This window comes from Dermacentor variabilis, chromosome 4 (assembly GCF_050947875.1).
Source record: "Dermacentor variabilis isolate Ectoservices chromosome 4, ASM5094787v1, whole genome shotgun sequence".
NCBI lineage: Eukaryota > Metazoa > Arthropoda > Arachnida > Ixodida > Ixodidae > Dermacentor > Dermacentor variabilis.
The window spans coordinates 34,132,000-34,151,418 of record NC_134571.1 but is presented as its reverse complement, the minus strand read 5'-3'; the positions used below and the strand labels follow the sequence as shown (position 1 = coordinate 34,151,418).

At 42.9% G+C, this 19,419-nt stretch overlaps 1 protein-coding gene across 1 annotated transcript in view; it reads left to right on the top strand.

Moving 5' to 3' along the window:
- The window catches only part of LOC142578920 (uncharacterized), a 45,549-nt gene that overhangs the window by 16,121 nt on the left and 10,009 nt on the right, over nucleotides 1-19,419 (top strand). The window contains exons 12-16 of the mRNA XM_075688623.1: nucleotides 219-363; nucleotides 767-888; nucleotides 9,206-9,331; nucleotides 11,245-11,326; nucleotides 11,409-11,508. Of these exons, the coding sequence (XP_075544738.1) occupies nucleotides 219-363; nucleotides 767-888; nucleotides 9,206-9,331; nucleotides 11,245-11,326; nucleotides 11,409-11,508 (575 nt within the window). The remainder of the gene's footprint in view (nucleotides 1-218; nucleotides 364-766; nucleotides 889-9,205; nucleotides 9,332-11,244; nucleotides 11,327-11,408; nucleotides 11,509-19,419) is intronic.

The window sequence follows — 19,419 nt, the reverse complement described above, 5'->3', positions numbered from 1 at the left end:
ACTCTCTTATTGGCAGAGTCAAAGCCGCCCTCCCCCTCCCTTCAGCGCTGCCTCCCCGCTCTCCTCCCCATTGCACGTGAGATTGAGCCACGATCATCAGTTCCCCTTGCAGCCGGTCACAAAATTCACAGTTGCTGCCGGAGCACAACGCTGCCCCCCCCCCCCCTTCCTTACATGTCCACTAAGCACTAATGTTGTTCTCCCCTGTTTCATTACAGTACCTGGAAATGCTGCCAAATGGAATGTGTGTAATGAGACATGAAAAGGAAGAACTGATGGTTGCCGCCAAGCATGACAAAGTGCGAGCTGCTTTCATTGAAAAATTGACTGCTGAAGTTTTGTCTCAGGTGGAGAAATCGGACAGTACGTATGTCATTGTCATATCACAGCATTTTGTGTAATGTTCTTTCGTCTGTAGTATTTGATCTTCTGACAGCTGTCTCACATTTTGTTTTACATTTGAATTTTGAAACTGGCAGCATACGAAACATCACGAAGTAAGCAGAAATGCCACTTTCTGTAGAAATATTACAGCTGAAGCCTCCCCTATATAGTATAGTGTGAGTATTCTATACATACACTGCCAATACAGAGAGCTTTTACCATTTTACTCTCTACATCATCTTTCTGCTACTATATCAAAACTGCCATTCATTGAGAACCGTAGTGGCGCATATACACGGCTGCACTACCACTGCGTGCGATGGGTGCTTGGAATTGACATGTTGCTGGTCTCTCTCTCTCTCTCTGTTTTTTTTTTCCCCAGCGGAGGAACTACAGCTGTCTGGCATCCGGATGTCGTATTCAGTAAAACAAATTCAAGGATTGAACTCAGGAAGAGATATATGGAAAGCGATGCGAAATTCTTCAGACCCTTCAGAAATTGAGGTAAGACTATCACTGCTAGAATTTTCCTCTATATGCTGGAATTTTTCTCCCAGACTCTTGAGATGCAACAATATCACCATCCAAATGCATCACATCAAGGAGTCATAAAAAGGTTGGGCCTCAATAGTATAGTTAAACCTTTCTTGTCTTCTATTACTCTCTCTCTCTCTCTCTATCTCTCTCTCAATATAACGAAGTCGGTAAAATCAGCAATTTGCTTCGTTACTTTGAAATCTTGCTGTATTGAAATTCAATCATTTCAATCAAATAAGTACAGTCGCCAATGAATTTTTTTTTTACACAAATGAGAATGCAAAATTTTCCGCATTATTGGGCAATGTGAAAAAGCAAATGTGAATGGAAAAAAAAAATTTGTTGTATACAGTAGAACCTCGTTCATACGTTTTGGAATGAACCGTGAGAAAAGACATACTAACCGGGAAAACGTACGATCCAAAGTAAGTAAAAAATTTCGACAGACAACTATTGCTAACATATACTAATGCAAAACGTCACGCGGATCGTTGCGGCACGGGACACCGACATGCGTTGATCTGGTGGTGGTCCGGCAGCCCGAGATGCATTTTGTTGTTTTCCTATTGCCTGGTGTTTCAAGAGGGCGACATCAAAAATCGAAATGAAATCGAGCTGGTGGGTGATGTCAAATGCCGTCAAAGCGAAACGTGATGCCCACATTGCGCCGCCTTCAGCAGGAAACGGCGACGCATTTGAATTATCTACTATTAAAAGCGTGCAATGCACTACCAATGGCACTACGCACCGCGCGCCGTAAACCAGATAGGTTAAGGTGCTTATTGCAATAAGTTTGGCGAAGATAGCTGTGGAATTATTTTATTTATTTACAAATACTGCTATCTCATTTAGAGACATAGCAGAGGTGGGTTACATAACTTATGAACACATGTCAACCAACATGGTTAGGCAGTTCTTTCTGAAATTGATTAGTCGGCAATGAACGCAGAGAACCATCTAAGTTATTCCATAATTCAACAGTGTGTGGAAAAAAAGAAAACTTGTAGCAATCTATTTTTGGAACGAAGGGATCTATGTTTAATGGGTGAGTACGTCGGGTTACTCGCGCAGTAGGTGTGGTTAGCGAGATAGGCGCTTAAATGTTAGTCGATCCTTGTACGATTTTGTGCAGCAGGATTAGGCGGTCACATGTGCGACGAAACGACAACGGGTCCAGTGATAAAGCGTGTGCGTAGGATGACGGTGAAAACATACGGTCGTAACGGCCATAAATAAATCTAACAGCTTTTTTCTGAATGGATTCTAGTTTGGAAATATCCTTTATGCGATAAGGCGACCACACTACAGAAGCATACTGTAAGACAGGTCTAATTAGTGATTTATAGGCCGTAAGCTTGCACTCTTTAGTGCCGTGTTTTAAAGTTCGTTTTAGGCACCCTAGTTTTCGCATCGCTTTAGAGCAGACTATATTGATGTGTTTATGCCAACTAAAGTTAGTTGTGATAGTAAGTCCAAGGTATTTGAACTCGTTAACTTCGTTAACACTGTATCCTTGTGTGCTGTACGTAAATTTTATGGGCTGTTTCTTATTAGTAAAATACATTGCCACAGTCTTGCTGAAGTTAATGCTCATCTGCCATGTGTTACTCCACTCTGAAAAGGATGAAAATACGTTATTAAGCACTTCTTGATCACAAAGAGTACGAATGTTAGAATAGATCACACAATCATCTGCGTAAAGACGTATTTTCACTTGTGTGTTTCTGGCTACTTCAATAATGTCGTTGACATATATGATGAATAGGAGTGGCCCGAGGACTGAGCCCTGCGGCACTCCTGACATGACCTGAGCTATAGAAGAGGTTTTGTAGTTAAAAGTGGTGGATTGGAAATGCAGGTGCAGGTAATCGGACATACAGTCAATTAGTTTATTACCAGGAAAGATTACAGCAAGCTTTAGAAGCAATTTTTTATGACTTACCGTGTCAAATGCTTTTGAGTAGTCAATAAAGATGGCATCAAGCTGACCGCGGTTATTTAGTGATGTGGCTATGTCATGTGTGAATTCTAATAACTGCGTTGTTGTAGAAAATCCTGCTCGAAAACCATGCCGCTGTGGAGACAAAGTTATTTGCCGATAAATATTGAATGATGTGCTTATGGATGATGTGCTCGAGAAGTTTGCAACACGTGGGCAGCAACGATATAGGCCTGTAGTTAGTGATTAGCTGTTTGCTGCCAGATTTGAAGACGGGAATAATGTTAGCTTGTTTCCAAACACGAGGAACTGTCAACATCTCAAGAGATTTGCTAAATATAACTGTCAAATACCGGGCGTTCCATTCAGAGTATCGCTGTAAAAATTTGTTTGGCACTCCGTCAGCTCCAGAACTTTTTGTAGTATCAATTGTTAGTAATAAGTTGAGAACACCAGTATAATTTATAACGAGAGTAGAAAGCTCTGGTAAAGTGTTGTTGACGCAAAAAGGGGGATCGACGGCGTCATCCTGACAAAATACAGATTGAAAGTAAGTGTTGAAAGTTTCGGAAATAATCGCCGGATCAGAGCAAGGGCGATCGTTTATGGTGAATGATGAAGTGTCGTGAGCAGCCGGAAGAACCGTTTTCCAAAACTTTGATGGGTTTTCTTTCAAGAATGTTGGTAACGTGGTGTCGAAATAAAAGTGTCTGGCTTCGTGCATTTGGTTTTTAGTTCGGACTGGAAGCAGGTGCAGTTTTGAGCATTGGTTGCTCCGACTCGCGCTTTTACGTTTGTGGAGCCTCTTGATGCGCCTGATAAGGTGAATAATGTCCCTATTATACCAAGGGTGCCTCGGGTTGCGTTTCACACACTTTTTGGGAACAAACAGCGAGATGCATTTCTTAACAATGTTGCAAAACATATCAAACAACTCGTCCACACTGAAAATGCTGCTACATTGAAAAAAAGCGTCATAGGAGGATGCTAGAATATCAACAATGGAATTGTCATCAGCATGGGAAAAATCATTAATAATCCGAAAATGAGGTCTGTTGTGGTCATAAGTGACATCAACCTTCAGCAGAACTCCCTTGTGATCGGACAGGCCTTCTATGATTTGGCAGTCATATCCGTTTTGTAGTAACTTCTGGTTAAGGAAAATCAGGTCTAGGATCGAGCTTTCGCGGGTAACGCCACTAACAATCTGGGTCAGATCTAACGACAAAACCAAGTCAATAAGCGAGTCACAAATCGACCTGTCGCGACCATACGAAGCTAATGTGCTCCAGTTAATACAAGGGGTATTGAAATCACCAGCAAGGATCAATTTACAGTCATGAAGCTTGTGTTTTAATATATAATCGCAACAATCTGGAAATATACTTTTTCAGAATCGGGAGGTCGGTATAAAGCGCCAGCAGCCACCACAAGATCACCTATATATAATTTGCACCATACCGACTCGGTGTTAGGAAGACTCGGTAGCACTACAAAATCAATGGCTTTGTGAATAAATAAAGCTACTCCGCCACCCCTACCACATAACCTGTCACATCGCAAAACAGAGTAATTAGGAGGCACGAACTCGCCTTCCGTGACAGAGTCGTTTAGCCAGGTCTCAGTGACACAGATCAGAGATGGTTGATGGCACTCAATTAGCCAATTGAAGTGAGCTAGCTTGTTCAATAGGCTGCATGCATTTATGTTCAAAAGGGTTAGGTTGTATCTATCACGAAGTCACTCTGTGCTGCTAGTGGGTATGTTTCTGGAAGTTTTGATAAGCGACTTTCTATTGTCATCCCACGAGTAGCGGACGCCGTCTACTATAAGGGTGTCAAAGCTCAGTCGAACCTTGTTCGCCTTCTTCCTAAGCTCGACTGAATTATCCCACAAAGCTTTGCGAATCTGGCGCGCACAGAAAGAAAAATCCTCACCGATATGAGTACCTGACCCTTTTAATTTAAAAGCATTTCTTAGTATCGAAGTCTTCACTCTGAAATCAAGCAACTTAAGTATGATAGGTCTTACCTTCCCATTTTTTTTGTGCACCGAGCCTGTGACAGCGCTCAACACAGGTGCATTCTATTTTCAATTCCGTGGAAAAAAAAATGGCCAGGCTTAGCTTGGTTAAGCCAAGAATGCGTTGCATATTGCGCGGTCAGGTGGTGGCTGCGGCCGCGCGCGACCGCGCCAGTTGGGGCTTAGCTTTTCCTCCGTGACGTCACGCGCCGGGTGCAGCGCCCCTAGCGGGAGGAGCGGGAGTCAGGTGGTGGCTGCGGCCGCGCAAGTTGGGGTCCAGCTTTTCCTCCGGCTGTCGTGACGTCACGTCACGTGGTTGCGCTAAAGGTCAATGGTGGCTGCCCGGCCGCGCCCAAGGGCTGAACTGAGTGATTGCAATACGCAACGCATAAAAAGCTTCAGCACAGCGGTAAGTAGTTGCTCAGGGGATTCAGCCGACGGCTCAGGCAGGCCATATATTATTAAGTTGTTCCGACGTGATCGGTTTTCTAAATCGTCATTTTTTCTGTCCAGTAGTTTGATGGCTTTCCTAAGGTCGTCGACTGTTCCTTCTAAAGTATGCACACGGTGGATGTGCATACTGTGCATACTCATTGTGCATGTGCACAATGTGATGTGCGACGACCCGAGAGGTGATTTGCGGGTACGAAATAAGAAACTTTGTGCACTGGCATTTTCACATGAGACGGGCGGGCAAGTGTTGCAGTGAAGCTGCTCTGGCGGGCAGCTATATGCTGTTCTCAATCACGCGCGCATCACACATTTTCTAGTTTACATAGGTTTTGGCACGTAAAATCCCATAATTTTTTTTTCTTGTTTATATAGGATCTAGCAGCCAGAAAACATATTGTATATTCGTAGTAATTAGATGTAACGGGAACATATCAGCGACGTTCTACTATGTCTTCACCTCAGCTGTGCAAAGCAAATTAAGCCAGCTATGTTTTTGTGGCCGCTCGGTCCCCGCGTGTTATTGTCTCATCCGCAGTGGACTCACAGTGTCGTGAAAAGTGCCGGCAGTGGAGAGTGAATGCTTCGTCTGCCTCTAACTTCAACGCATTTCCAAAACGCGATTATGCACGTTTAATTGCAATATTGCAATCTCGCTTCCCCTATTTCTTTTCCCTTGCACATGCAGGAAGAAGGCACTCATCAAGCTAACATCCTTTTCAGCTCTCCTTCGCACGCTTTCACTTGTACCTAGAGCATGCCGTGCACATGGTGCGATGGGATCTTATCGCACTGAGTCTTTATGCAGAACATGATGCTGCTCCACTTCAGCAGTCACTCTCGGTTGCATGGCACATGGTTTGAGAAGTGCATACTGTAAGCAGCCACATGTAATTCAACTATGTTTGACTATATGCATCCGCGGAAGTTTCCACTTAATGTCTCATTATTCCTTCATGGCATATGCAGTGGATTTTCAATTTGTATGATAGATATTTTTAGAGAAGTTCTTGAATAATCAGAAATCTTTAAAAAAAAATTATGTATCAAGTTTAAAACTCTGACTCGGAAAGAAAAACCAAATCATAATTCTGTAAATTGCACCCATTAGTACACTTAATGTAAACAGAATTGATCCATTGTAGGCCAGTCTAAAATATGCCACTAATTCATGAGTGCGACCTTTGTAATTGAGTAGAACTTGTTGCTGGGCGAGTTGGTTGGGATCTAATGAATACATTGTTGCGCCAAAAAAGGAAAATAAAGACTTGGGAAGGAAGAGTACGAAATGACAGAATGAGCGCTGAACCGACACACTGATTGCACAATGTAACACAAATGGTTGATGTAGCTTGAAGTAGACATGGTAGAAAAGGGGCCCACTGTATTAGAAATGTAGTTGAGTAGAACTTGTTGCTGGGCGAGTTGGTTGGGATCTAATGAATACATTGTTGTGCCAAAAAAGGAAAATAAAAACTTGGGAAGGAAGAGTACGAAACGACAGAATGAGCGCTGAACCGACACACTGATTGCACAATAAGACACAAATGGTTGATGTAGCTTGAAGTAGACATGGTAGAAAAGGGGCCCACTATACTAGAAATGAAGTTGAGTAGAACTTGTTGCTGGGCGAGTTGGTTGGGATCTAATGAATACATTGTTGCGCCAAAAGTCTTTATTTTCCTTTTTTGGCTTATTATTTATTAACTTATTGCTCCAAAGTTTTTAAAAATTGCCAGTTAGAAATTTTTTTTGTAATTTGAGGTGTTAAATAAAAATTTTGCTTCCTTGAGTTGCGAGAACTCAACTTTATCTTTCAAAGGCAGGAAATTTCATTCGAATCGGTCAAGCGTCCTTCTCATAAAAGTATTTCTGCATTTTACATGTACGTATTTCAGTAGAGAAATCCTAACATAAACAATGGTAGAGCAGCAAGATTTCTGGTGCAGATTCTCACATTAATGCTATAGTGTGAAAAATTGTCGATGCCCTGTAGCAGCTGTTTACTGCCTTCTAAAGGCACAAGTTGCAAAAACAGTGGTTCAGATTTGTATTACCACTTCTGACGAGCAGCTGACTACTGCATACTCCCGTGGGCCTACTGTAGAATATCTGAGGGGAAGCATTATGGACCATATGTGCACAGTATGTACAGACGCGGCCACTGCTGGCAGGAACATGGGAGCATTGTGGCAGCGTCCTGCGGAGCACCCCCATGGGTGCCTTGTGAAGCCTTGGCAGATGACTCACCATAGCAGAAAACTCGCCGGGCTTTTCAGCAATCGCTTTGATTGCACCTGTGCTGCAAGACTTCATGAGGCACCTGTAGTTGGGCACTTCGTGGAGTGGTGCCCCACTGGCTCCGTGTTCCCACTAACAGTGGCCACGCCTGTACAAGACTATGCGTGTAATGCGCGCCAATGGACGCGCCAATGGACGCGCCGCTGGTGGCGGCCTTGCACAGTGCACTCTGGAAAGGAGCCAGCCGCTCGCCATAGTTTTCTGCGTTGTTGACCGTGCTTCTCTGTCTTATTCACGTTTTTAGAGCAAAATGAGCAACACCCTTCGCATGTGTGGGGTGGCCAAAGCTTCAAGGAATGTCAAAGAAGTTTTGCATGGTGGGGTGCTCAAATACCGGCGAAAACACGCCGGCAATGCGGTCCTAATCATTCCCCGCAAAGCCTCATCAGCAGGAGCAATGGTAGCAGTGGCGCGCCACTGTTCGGCAGGAAATTTCTCATTCTCATCGTTTCCTTTGTCATGTCGGTGTGTTTTCCACTCGATCCTATTTAGATGGGTAAGCGACGAAGTTTGTCTGCAGGGCAGCATGCGATTTAAAGTCATTTCGCTAAAGTTCTGAATGCTGTTTGCTGCTTCTTTACCGTATCAAGCTTGTAGCTAGGTAGCATGACTGCACGAGTGTATCATGTTGTATGTTAAAGCTACTGAAGCTTACAAGAAGTGGAATTGTTGGTTTTATGTAGCCTGGAAAATCCTCACACCAGCTGCCATGCACTTCATTTTTTTGCATCTATTTTATGTGTGGCTTCACGCATGTTGAACTGTTGCCAGTTTCTGCATGCATAACTGTTGCTGATTTTTTTTGAGGCGTGAAGTTTTCATCCTGCCTCGATTGTAAAGGGTCTAAATGTGTCTTATCGGAATGATACCAGGCAAGTGCTTCTTTAACAGCTTTGTTCTTTTCGCCTGCGGGCATCTTAGATATTGTGGTTTCTTGGGAAATGTGTTAATAAAATAGGTAGTTCAGGGCAAGAATTGCTCATAGTTGCTGCACATGGTATTTCTGTTCCATTTTCCCTGAAAAGTTACGTCACGTTTGGGAAGTCATCAAACCTTGGTGCTGTCTGAGCAGACTTACCACACTGAGTGATTTGTCTGTTTCACAACGTAGTCCCTTTTTGCATGTGAATTTTGTACTCAACTGAATTCTTTCATATTATGCTTACGCCGCAGAGGACTAAACCCAGCCTTGCCGCCAGCGCCCATCTACTTTAACTGGCACTGCTCTGTTTTTAAATATATCATGTGGCATCTCTATCTCTAGTAACATACAAAAAAAAAAAGAAGCTACTGAAAAGTTGGTCAGGCTTTAACGTTGCACGTTTCCAAGCAGCTCCCTTAGGGAATTTAAAATTGCGAAAAGTGCAGCGGAAACAGCAGTTCATCAGTGTATGCCGCAGAATTGCATTGGAGGTACAGCGCTAACTTGCGCTCTTATTAACCTGTGCATTTCTTCTCTCTTTCTTTTTCTTCTGCTGGGCAGTCACAATCTCTTCCTCAAGTTACCTTTAATTTTTGACAAAACAGTGTGCTGGAGATGTAGCATGTGTAAACGTTTCAACTTTCTTTTAGCGACTCCTAAACGAAGAGCAACTTCGTCTACTGAGAAGCTTCCAGGAGGAACAACTGTGCCATCGGCAAGCAACTATTCAGCAAAAGCTTGAAAGCGCCTTGCAGACAGCCACTGATGAAAACAAGGTACATTCTGTTTGCATTGTGAGAGAGCTTATTCATTCGTTCATTTGAATAGCTTCAGGGTCCATAGGGCGTTGCAGAAAGGAGTGGTAACAATAAATATAAATAACCACAAAGAAAATATAGGGTGACATATTCAAGCGCATTCTTAAAGTCACTGGGGTCCATAATAGATACGATGGAGCTGAGCAAGTGGTTCCATGTATTCAATGTATTGTTCTCTCTTCTGAGGTTGCTAGTGTATGGTAGACCAGAGGAGCACTGTGTGTCCTGTGTGTCTTCTTGTGTGCATTCTTATTCACTCTAAAGAACTCAGATCTATATGGTAGGGACTGGCTGCAGGTTTTTGTGTTCTGAAGCAATGACTGTCTACTCTGATCACTACTTGTGCAGCATACTCTTAGTTGCTGTTGTATTGCATTTTCACCGAGACCTTTTACATCAATTTTGCTCCAAGTCATTCTACAATAAGTGAACTGCTAAAGTCGGGCAAGCCAGTGTGTTCTCTAAAGGCAGCATAACGGTATCGGGTCATATCACTTTTCAGCTGAATGATAACAAGGATTAAAACTATTTTCACACCCTAGTATTCCTAAAGTTAGGAAGTTTCTGTTACTACGTAGTACGTTATAAAGCATTATTTATTAAAATCACAAATGAAGCCTTGGAAGCAAACAAGTGGTTTCTTTGCATGCACGGGACTCTGTGCATGCTTTATGTCTATACTATGCCCGCACGGGTCAAAACTTGCCGTACTTTTACTGCAATTTTATGTTTAATTTGGTGCAGTTGACATAAAATATTCAATAAGTACACGAAAAGTATTCACATTTATGAATGGTGACTATTCAATTGGAAGACCAAATTGAATAGGACGCTATTCAATTTGCTACTCAAAAGTTTCAAATATTTGTACACCCCTAAATATTTGTTGTGTTGCAGCTTTCCGGTCAGTAAAAATGTCAAATACTCAGCAAGAGCAACTTGAAATGGCACATCTTGGATGTGCACATTTGTTTTGGCCAACAGCTTGGCTCGGCTTGACTGGCCAGCAACTGGCAAGTCAATTTGCCAGTTTTGTGTGATCACACGGTTACTCATTAGTGACACTTGCAAGCGTTTTTATAATTTAGCATTGTTTATGTGCCATTTATCACTACAGCAGAGCACCACTGGGTCATCAAAATCAACAGGATGCCTTTTTCTGGGCTGTTACAGGCATCCTACTTTCATTTCTCTCAAATAGACCCAATTGTGATATTCCTTTTTTCCACCGATGTCGTCGTGCATGCTTATAACAAATATTGAATATAGTATTTTCGTGTCTTATACGACTTCGTCCAAACGAAGATCCACTGTATTAACTAATTGCTGAATAAGATTTCTCTCTTGCATCAAATCAAATCATTTTATTGTATTAGTATACAGAAAGATAAACATAGGTGTAAATATACAGAAGAGAGTCCTGAAACTGGATATTGCACCAGGGCCCTCATTAGCAATTACAGTGAAAAATTAATAAGGATCCTAAAAATTAATTTTACGAACAAATATTTACAGCTTAGGCAACTTGAATACAAGATAATAAATAATATATTATTATACACTACTGATGACTAAAATTGTATATAAATGGAAAATTAAGGAACAAAAATAGTAGTACAAACAAAAGGCAACATCAAAAACTAGGACTAATTCAAAAGGAAAGGTTTAAGAGCCAATTTAAGTATAGGAAATTACTATAAGGATTTTAGTGCACCTGGTAAACTATTTAAGTTTAATGAGACAAAATGAAACAGTGGTGCAATATTTTTGTTCCTTAGGATCAGCCAAGGCATTTGAAAGCTTGGTTTGGCTTGGGTAAGACTAACTCTGCGAGAAATTTCCTGATTTCGTTTGTTCACTTTGTTTTCCAGTGCCCCAAGGAGAGAGTCGTGATACCTGTTCTGAAAGTGCTTCTTGGTGGCATTCATGAGGCAGACTTGCGGAAGAACATCTGTGAGTAAATGCACTGATGCTGGCAGAGCAGCCACTTTGTGGGTGCAGTCATTCTGATTTTTTACCATTTCTTAACACTCAGGCTGCCTGATGTGTGTATGGAGGCCGACAGACGACACACAAGAACTGCTGAAGCAAGGCAAAGCTCTTTCCATCTACAACGTTAATGTGACGTGTTCAAGGCAAGTGCAAGCATTTCTGAACCGTGTCTCATGACAAAACAGGTTTGATGCCACGTTGCAAGGTGCGAAAAATAGAATATTTCGAATAACGAATCGAATAGTCAACATTTGAAACACCGGCTGTTGGTAAAATAGAATACAAATAGACCAATGAGCAAACACTCTAAATAGAAAAACCAAAGTAGCGAGGGGTTCACTTTTCTCGTTACCCATCCTTTGACTTCCAGAATCTAACACATAACCCAAGTTTTATACCACTGTGGGTACAGTATTGATCCTGAGGCAATCTTGTTTCTTAAAGGGACATTGAAACAATTTTAACGATTTTGTACAAACATATTAAGTCGTAAGGTTGAACCTTGTAATGATTAAGTGACACATTTAAGCACTCCACATACTGTATGAATTTTATTCTAAGGTCTTGAAAATGTACATGGCTACTGTTTGCAGCATGCCACTCGCCCGAGTTTTCAACCGCCCCTGACCAAGTGACACGAGGTGACCATATGATGCCAGTAGGGCGAGCTATCCAATTGGCTGCCAAGGGTGCATGATCGATAATTTTTCCAATTTTATGGTGAACAAAACTTATTAGTATTAGTTGGAATGTTAGTTAACTTGTTTCTGTAAAAGAAAGTAACAGAAAGAGAATGCATGAGGACAATTTATCGCTACACTCAAGCACGTCTGGCACACTACAAGTGTCGTCTGTGTCACAATGTTCTTCACGTTGGCGCAAGCTGCACGGTCTGTGTTGGCCTCAATCTGTCTTTCTGCAAGCATCATGGTTCGTCCTTGCATTGTGGGCTGCACACGCAGAGATCGGCGACATGTCAAGCTGCCACATCGTGTCCCTCTGCAAGGCAAGCATGCGAACAGAGTGGCTGGAGCGCTGGTTGTCGGTATCTGGTGGGCACCAGCATCTATGCGTTTGCAGCCGTCACGTCACACCAAAGGATTAGTATATACCACAATAGTGTTTTCCGTGTTGAGTATTAGGGTAAACGCAAGCACAAGTGGACTGGGCCTGGGAGTTTTACGGGATGAGTGGAGGCGCCAACATCAACGTCCTGCACCGTGCAGCCACCTGGTGGCACAGAGCTCAACCAAACACAAAACTAATATAGCAGTGGCCAAGTGTATTCTACTTTGCTGCTGGTGTAAACTTTTGGCAGGAGCGTGATCGTGAACATGTTTGGATCATGAACATGCTCTTTGTTTGGCTGGTTAAGCTCTGTTACACCAGGTGGCTGGGCCGTGCAGATAGATAAGGCTGCTCACATACATCTATGCTAAAGTTCCTTCATAAAAGCACTAGCAATATAGAGGGGCTTTAGTTTATGCTCCCACCCATCCATCAAAACAACCAGCTCGCCTGTGGTTACCGGAATGCCCGACACAATCAGTGCTGTGACAGAATGCTCACAACGCACGCTGCTTTGATAGCTCTCGCTTGGGATTGACTGTCAGGCAACTGGTGGAGAAGTTGGAGATGTTTTGCGCATTGGCTCCAAGACAAACAGAACAACGACCCATCATGATGCATAGCCAGTGAAGGCGAAGCCTAGTCCTGATCACTTGGCAAACGTGTTGAGGAGAAAAAGCATGGCTATGGAGGAGGGTAACTTCTAATCGTCCGTAGCTCTCTTAATATGAGACGCTTCATACAAATTATGGTGTGAATGTTTTACTGTAGCTGTATCCTACGCGTCTACAAAATTTGTCTGAACCATTTCATCATCGTTACCTTCAACCTATTTTAAGTCCACTACAGGACAAAGGCCTCTCCCTCCGATCTTGCATTACCCCTGTACTGTGCCAACCGATTCCAACTTGCACCTGCGAATTTCTTAATTTCATCACCCCACCTAGTCTTTTGCTGCCCTCAACCCTCAACTGCGTTTCCCTTCTCTTGGCACCCATTCTGTAACCCTCATGGTCCACTGGTTATCTAACCTACGCATTACATGACCTGCCCAGCTCCATTTCTTTCTCTTAATGTCAATTAGAATATCGCCTATGCCCATTTGGTCTCTCATACACACCGCTCTCTTCCTGTCTCTTAACGTTACCGCTATCATTCCTTGTTCCATTGCTCTTTGTGCGGTCCTTAACTTGTTCTCAAGCTTCTTTGTCAGTCTCCAAGGCCCTGCCCCTTATGTCAGCACTGATAAAATGCACTGATTGTACACCTTCCTTTTCAGTGATAATAGTAAGCTTCCAGTCGGGAGCTGACAATGTCTGCCATATGTGATCCAATCCATTTTTATTCTTCTATGAATTTCCTTCTCATGATTCATGTTCCCTGTGATTAATTGACCTAGGTAAGCATACTCCTTCACAGATTCTAGAGACTGACTGGCGATCCTGATCTCTTGTTTCGTTGCCCAGCTATTCGTCATTATCTTTGTCTTCTGCATATTAATCTTCAACCCCACTCTTACACTCTCTCTGTTAAGGTCCTCAATCATTTGTTGTAACTCGTCTGCAGTGTTGCTGAATAAAACAATGTCATCGGCAAACCGAAGGTTGCTAAGATATTTGCCGTCGATCCTTACTCCTAAGCCTTCCCAGTTTAATAGCTTGATACTTCTTCCAAGCATACAGTGAATAGCATTGGAGAGATTGTCTCTCCCTGTCTGACCCCTTTCTTTATAGGTATCTTCCTGCTTTTCTTGTGTAAAATTAAGGTAGCTGATATTTTCAAGGTATTTACGTAAGCGTTCTGTACTCCTTGATTATGTAATGTCTCTATGACTGCTGGTATCTCTACTGAATCAAATGCCTTCTTGTAATCTATGAAAGCCATATAAGAGAAGCCCATTGTACTCTTTGGATTTCTCAATAACCTGATTAATGACATGGGTGTGATCCATTGTAGAGTATCCCTTCCTGAAGCCAGCCTGTTTCCTTGGTTGACTAAAGTCCAGTGTTGCCCTTATTCTATTGGAGATTATTTGGTAAATATTTATATAATACTGGGAGTAAGCTAAAGGGCCTATAATTTTTCAATTCTTTAAATCACCCCTTTTTGTGGATTAGTATAACGTTTGCATTCTTCCAGTTTTCTGGGACCCTTGCAGTCAATAGACACTTCGTATAAAGAGCTTCCAGTTTTCCAAGCATTATGTCTCCTCCATCTTTGATTAAATCAACTGTTATTCCATCTTCTCCTGCCGCTTTTCCTCCTTTCATGTCTAGCAAGGCCCTTCTGACCTCATCGCTAGATATAGGGGGAGTTTCTGTATCCTATTCATTACTGTTTCTAATGGAAGTATCCTGACTCCTCTGCGTATTGTACAGATCAATGTAAAATTCTTCTGCTTCTTTTACTATATCTTCGAGATCGCTGATATTACCCTGCTTATCTTTCAGTGCATTCATGTTTGTTTGTACTATGCCAAGTTTCTTTCTCACTGATTTCAGGCTGCATTCATTTTTTACGGCTTCTTCAGTCTTTCTCACATTATAGTTTCGAATATCACTCATTTTTGCCTTGTTGATCAGTTTTGACAGTTCCGCAAATTCTATCTTGTCTCTTGGGTTGGACACTTTCATTCTTTGTCGTTTCTTTATTAGGTCCTTTGTTACTTGGGAGAGCTTGCCTACTGATTGTCTTGGTGCCTTGTCTCCCACTTCAATTGCTGCCTCTGAAGCCAGCCTAGTTAGAGTTTCATTCATTAGCTCTATGTCGTCATCATCTGTCTGTTCTAAGGCTGCATATTTGTTTGCAAGTACCAGCCTGAATTTGACTGCCTCTAACTTGACCTGTTTCTTCTTGACCAATTTTGCTCTTTCTCTCTTCAAATTGAGGTGAATCATAGCCCTCAATAACCTGTGATCACTGCACTTTACCCTACCTATCACTTCTACATCCTGCACTATGCTGGGATCAGCAGAAAGTACGAAGTCAATTTCATTTCTTGTTTCACCATTAGAACTTTTCCAGGTCCACTTTCTGTTGCTATGCTTCCTGAAAAAGGTGTTCATTATTCGGAGCTTATTCCTTTCTGCGGATTCTACCAGCATCTCTCCTCTAGCGTTCCTAGAATCGACCTCATAGTTGCCAATCGCTTGTTCACCAGCCTGCTTTTTCCCCAATTTCGCATTGAAGTCGCCCATTACTGCAGTATACTGAGTTTACACTTTTCTCATGACTAATTTTACACCATAAAACAGACCCACTTCATCACCATCATGGCTGGAGGTTGGAGCGTAGGCGTGTACCACCTTTAATCCATACCTCATGTTAAGTTTTATTACGACTACTGCTACCCTCTAATTAATGCTGTAGAATTAGTCAATGTTTTCCGCTATGTCCTTATGTATTAGGAATCCGACCCAGTATAACTTCCTATTTGGGAGACCTCCATAGCACAGGACATGTCCGTTATTCAGCAATGTATAAGCCTCACCAGTTATTCTAATCTCACTAAGGCCAATAATATCTGAAACAATGTCTGATAATTTCTCAAAGAGTCCTGCTAAGCTAGCCTCACTCAAGAGGGTAAAGGTGTTAAACATTGCAAGGGTCTGTTTCCATTGGTGGCCTGTCCGGACCCAGAGATTCTTAGCACCCTCTGCTGCAAAACAGGTCTGACCACCGCCTTGGTCAGGTGCTCCGCAGCTGCTGGGGACTGAGGGCCATTGGGTAATTGAGTGAGTCATTTGGGAGGGAGTGGCCGAATACTGCACCAGGGAGGCCAATTCTTGTTCTGGTGAGGAAGTGTCTTGTTAAAGCTTAGTGCGCCTTCCTAATTTGGTTGTACCTGGATTAGTGTAGCCCCACTCGCTCTCGGCATCTTTTGCCGGTGACAGGGATCACTCCAAGCCTGCAGATGTTGTACACTGGAGGAGGTGAATTTCAAGCTCACCGCCGTCAAAAAGGAGGAGGATGAATGAACATTTATTGTGAGAAACAGTGAGAAATTGTTCTTTCTTCACCCTAGGTGGGCAGCTCCCTTAGTCCAGAAAGCCGTTGGCTAATGCTGCAGCCTGGGTCCAGTCCATCAGACTTTGCTGATCTTCCACGCCCTGTGCCTTTGACATTGCCTCCCACGTTTCTTCAATGGCTTGTAGTGGTTCTGAGGCATCATCTTGTCTGTTTTTCTCGCAGTGTGGACACACCAATTCCATGTGTTGGAGGGTGTCTGGTACATCACAGTATCGGCATAGGTATGAGAATATGGTGGGGTGCATCCAGTGCATGATAATTTCATGAACATACATATTCGTTTGTAGTCTGCGGAGGGCGGTGGCTTCTTCCTGGCTTAATTTTGGATGTGGTAGAGGATATTCTCTTTTTTCCACTCGGTAATGTTGAACTATTACGGCGTAGTTGATGGAAATGTCCTCCACCCTCGTCGCTTTCCGGAGACCGTGCAGCAGGAAATCCCAGCTGGTATGCTCTCGGGCGACAGCATGTGCTGCTTCGTTTCCTGCCAGGTGTTCGTGGCCTGGGGTCTATGCGACATAGGTTTCAGTTAGTCCTTGGCGTCTAAGTTATTTCTTTTAGAACCTTCACTGCTGTGGCAGAAATTCGGCCTTTTTGTATGTTTCTACATGCCATTTGCGAGTCACTCAAGATGATTGCTGTGTCTTTGCATGTGGCGATGCCGAGGACGATCGCCACTTCCTCCGTTGTTTCTGGATTTCTGGCCGGTATGGTGGCAGTGGCTAGCTCATTCCCTTGGTTGTTGGTCATGGTAATTGCATATGCTCTTCTACCTGGGTATTTTGCCGCATCTGTATATCTCGTGTTGGGGTTCTTTGAGTATTTCTTGCTGAGCGCTCCAACTCTTACTTGTCTTCTGTCTTTGTAGTATGTTGCATGCATGTTGCGAGGTATTGGAGCGACTGAGATAGAGTCACGAAGAAGTGGCGGCAATTGCACTTTCGCGTCTGAGTATGCTATGAAGTTTTCGCTGTATGCGAATTTGCGAAGTACTGCTTTGCCTGTTTGATTCAGCTTAAGGCGTTCCAGCTGGCTGGCTCTGCGCGCTTCACTCATTTCTTCCCAGGTGTTATGGAGGCCAAGTTTGAGGAGTGTCATGGTTGAGGTCGTACCAGGAAGTCCTAGTGCGCTCTCGATTGCTTTCCTTATGACAATGTTGTTTTTCAGTTTCAGCTTTCTTGAGGAGTAAATACAGGGCGCCATATGTGATCCGGCTTATAAAGAGTGCTTGGATTAATTAATGATTTCTTGCTCATTAGGTCCTCTCCTTTGAGCGGTTATACGCCGAATGAGATGAGTTACTTGTGTTAGGGTCTTCTGAAGCTTCGGAAGTATAGCTGTGCGAGAACCATCTTTATGTATTGTGAGGCCAAAGATGCGGAGGGAGCCAACTTGAGGGATATCGATACCATTGAATCTGACGTTGGGATCTGGGGCGACGTAGGCTGGCAGTCTTCCCCGTGTCCTTGCCTTGAGTATAAATAGCTCAGATATTTTGGAGGCGCACTGGAGACCGCACTTGAGAGGTACTGTTCTATCTGATTGATCGCCTCTTAGAGGGTAGTTTGCTGTTGGCCGGTTGTGGACGCTTTTGTCCATAACGTTTTATTGTCCGCGTATTTTGGCCTTGGCGAAGAAACAGCCCACACCAGAATCTGACAGACCGCCGGCCTTTATAACAAAATATTCTAATGCACCCCCAAACAACATCCTACAAAAATACCACCTAATATTATCAAGTAAAGAGCGTCTGAGAAAAGCGTTCCCGGATGTACCTAGGGTTACGTATCGCCGCAACAGGATCTTAAAAGACATGTTAGTGTATGCAAAAGTCAGCCAACAACATTCCCCCGTAATAAAAGCATGTTGTTGCCCCAGTGCAAAACCTGCAGGCACCTTCAAAGTGACATTAAAATTAAAAGCACCACAAATAGTTATACATACGAAGTCAAATCTAGCTTCACTTGTATAAGTTTGGATGTGATTTATATGCTTGAATGTTCCTCTGTAAGAAACAATATATCAGTGAAACAGGACAATCAATGAACGTCAGATTAAACAGACATTGCGCGGACACAGCTGAAAAGCTTCCCAAAGCCGTCGCCGAGCATTTCAACCAGCTGGGTCATAAATTCGATGAACTTAAACTCTACATCTTACAGTCAAATTTTCGTTCTGAATGAGAAAGAAAATACAGAGAATCATGCCTTATCCATAAGTTCAGGACATTGCAACCAATAGGCATAAACGTTTCAAAGGAGCTTTAGAATCTATTCGCTATGCTAAATTTCAAGCTATAGACAACAACACTTAGTTTGGTTTCTGAGCTTCTTTTTTTTTTTTTTTTTTTTCCCCAGCCAGTGTGTTAGACTTCGTTGACACGCCGGGCCACTGGCCTTGTGCACAGCGCTCCTTTATTCTCAATGCGACACGCTGACACACCTTCGCTCGTTGCCGCATCCACTCGCCTTACACCCCTTTAGAAGAACCCCACCAATATATACTGTGGCGAGGAAAGCATATGTTGCCTTGAAGAAGACAAGTCCAGTTGTTGAAACGTTGGCTCCTGCTTTCACTTTGTTCTCGTTTTGTTCATCATCTATAGTCATGGATTTATAAGAGCTTATTTCAGCGTGTAGCCTTCTGATCTTCTTCTTTAACCATTTCACTTTAGTTCATTAGTATAATAGTCGAATACATAAAATACAGGAGAAGTATATATATACACAATTGGAGGTACCAAAGTGAGAACTGGCAGGGGGACCTCTTAACAGGAAATAAATGGGGGTCAGTACAGTTGTGGCCAAGAGTAGCAGCTAACATTGAACAAACTGTGTGCTCATAAGCAATAAAGGGGGGGGGGGATTATGCTTAGAAAGCAAATCTGGGTGACAGCATGTGGAATAAGCAATCTAGAGAAGTATCATGTACAGCAACAAATAATAAATGAAAATGAT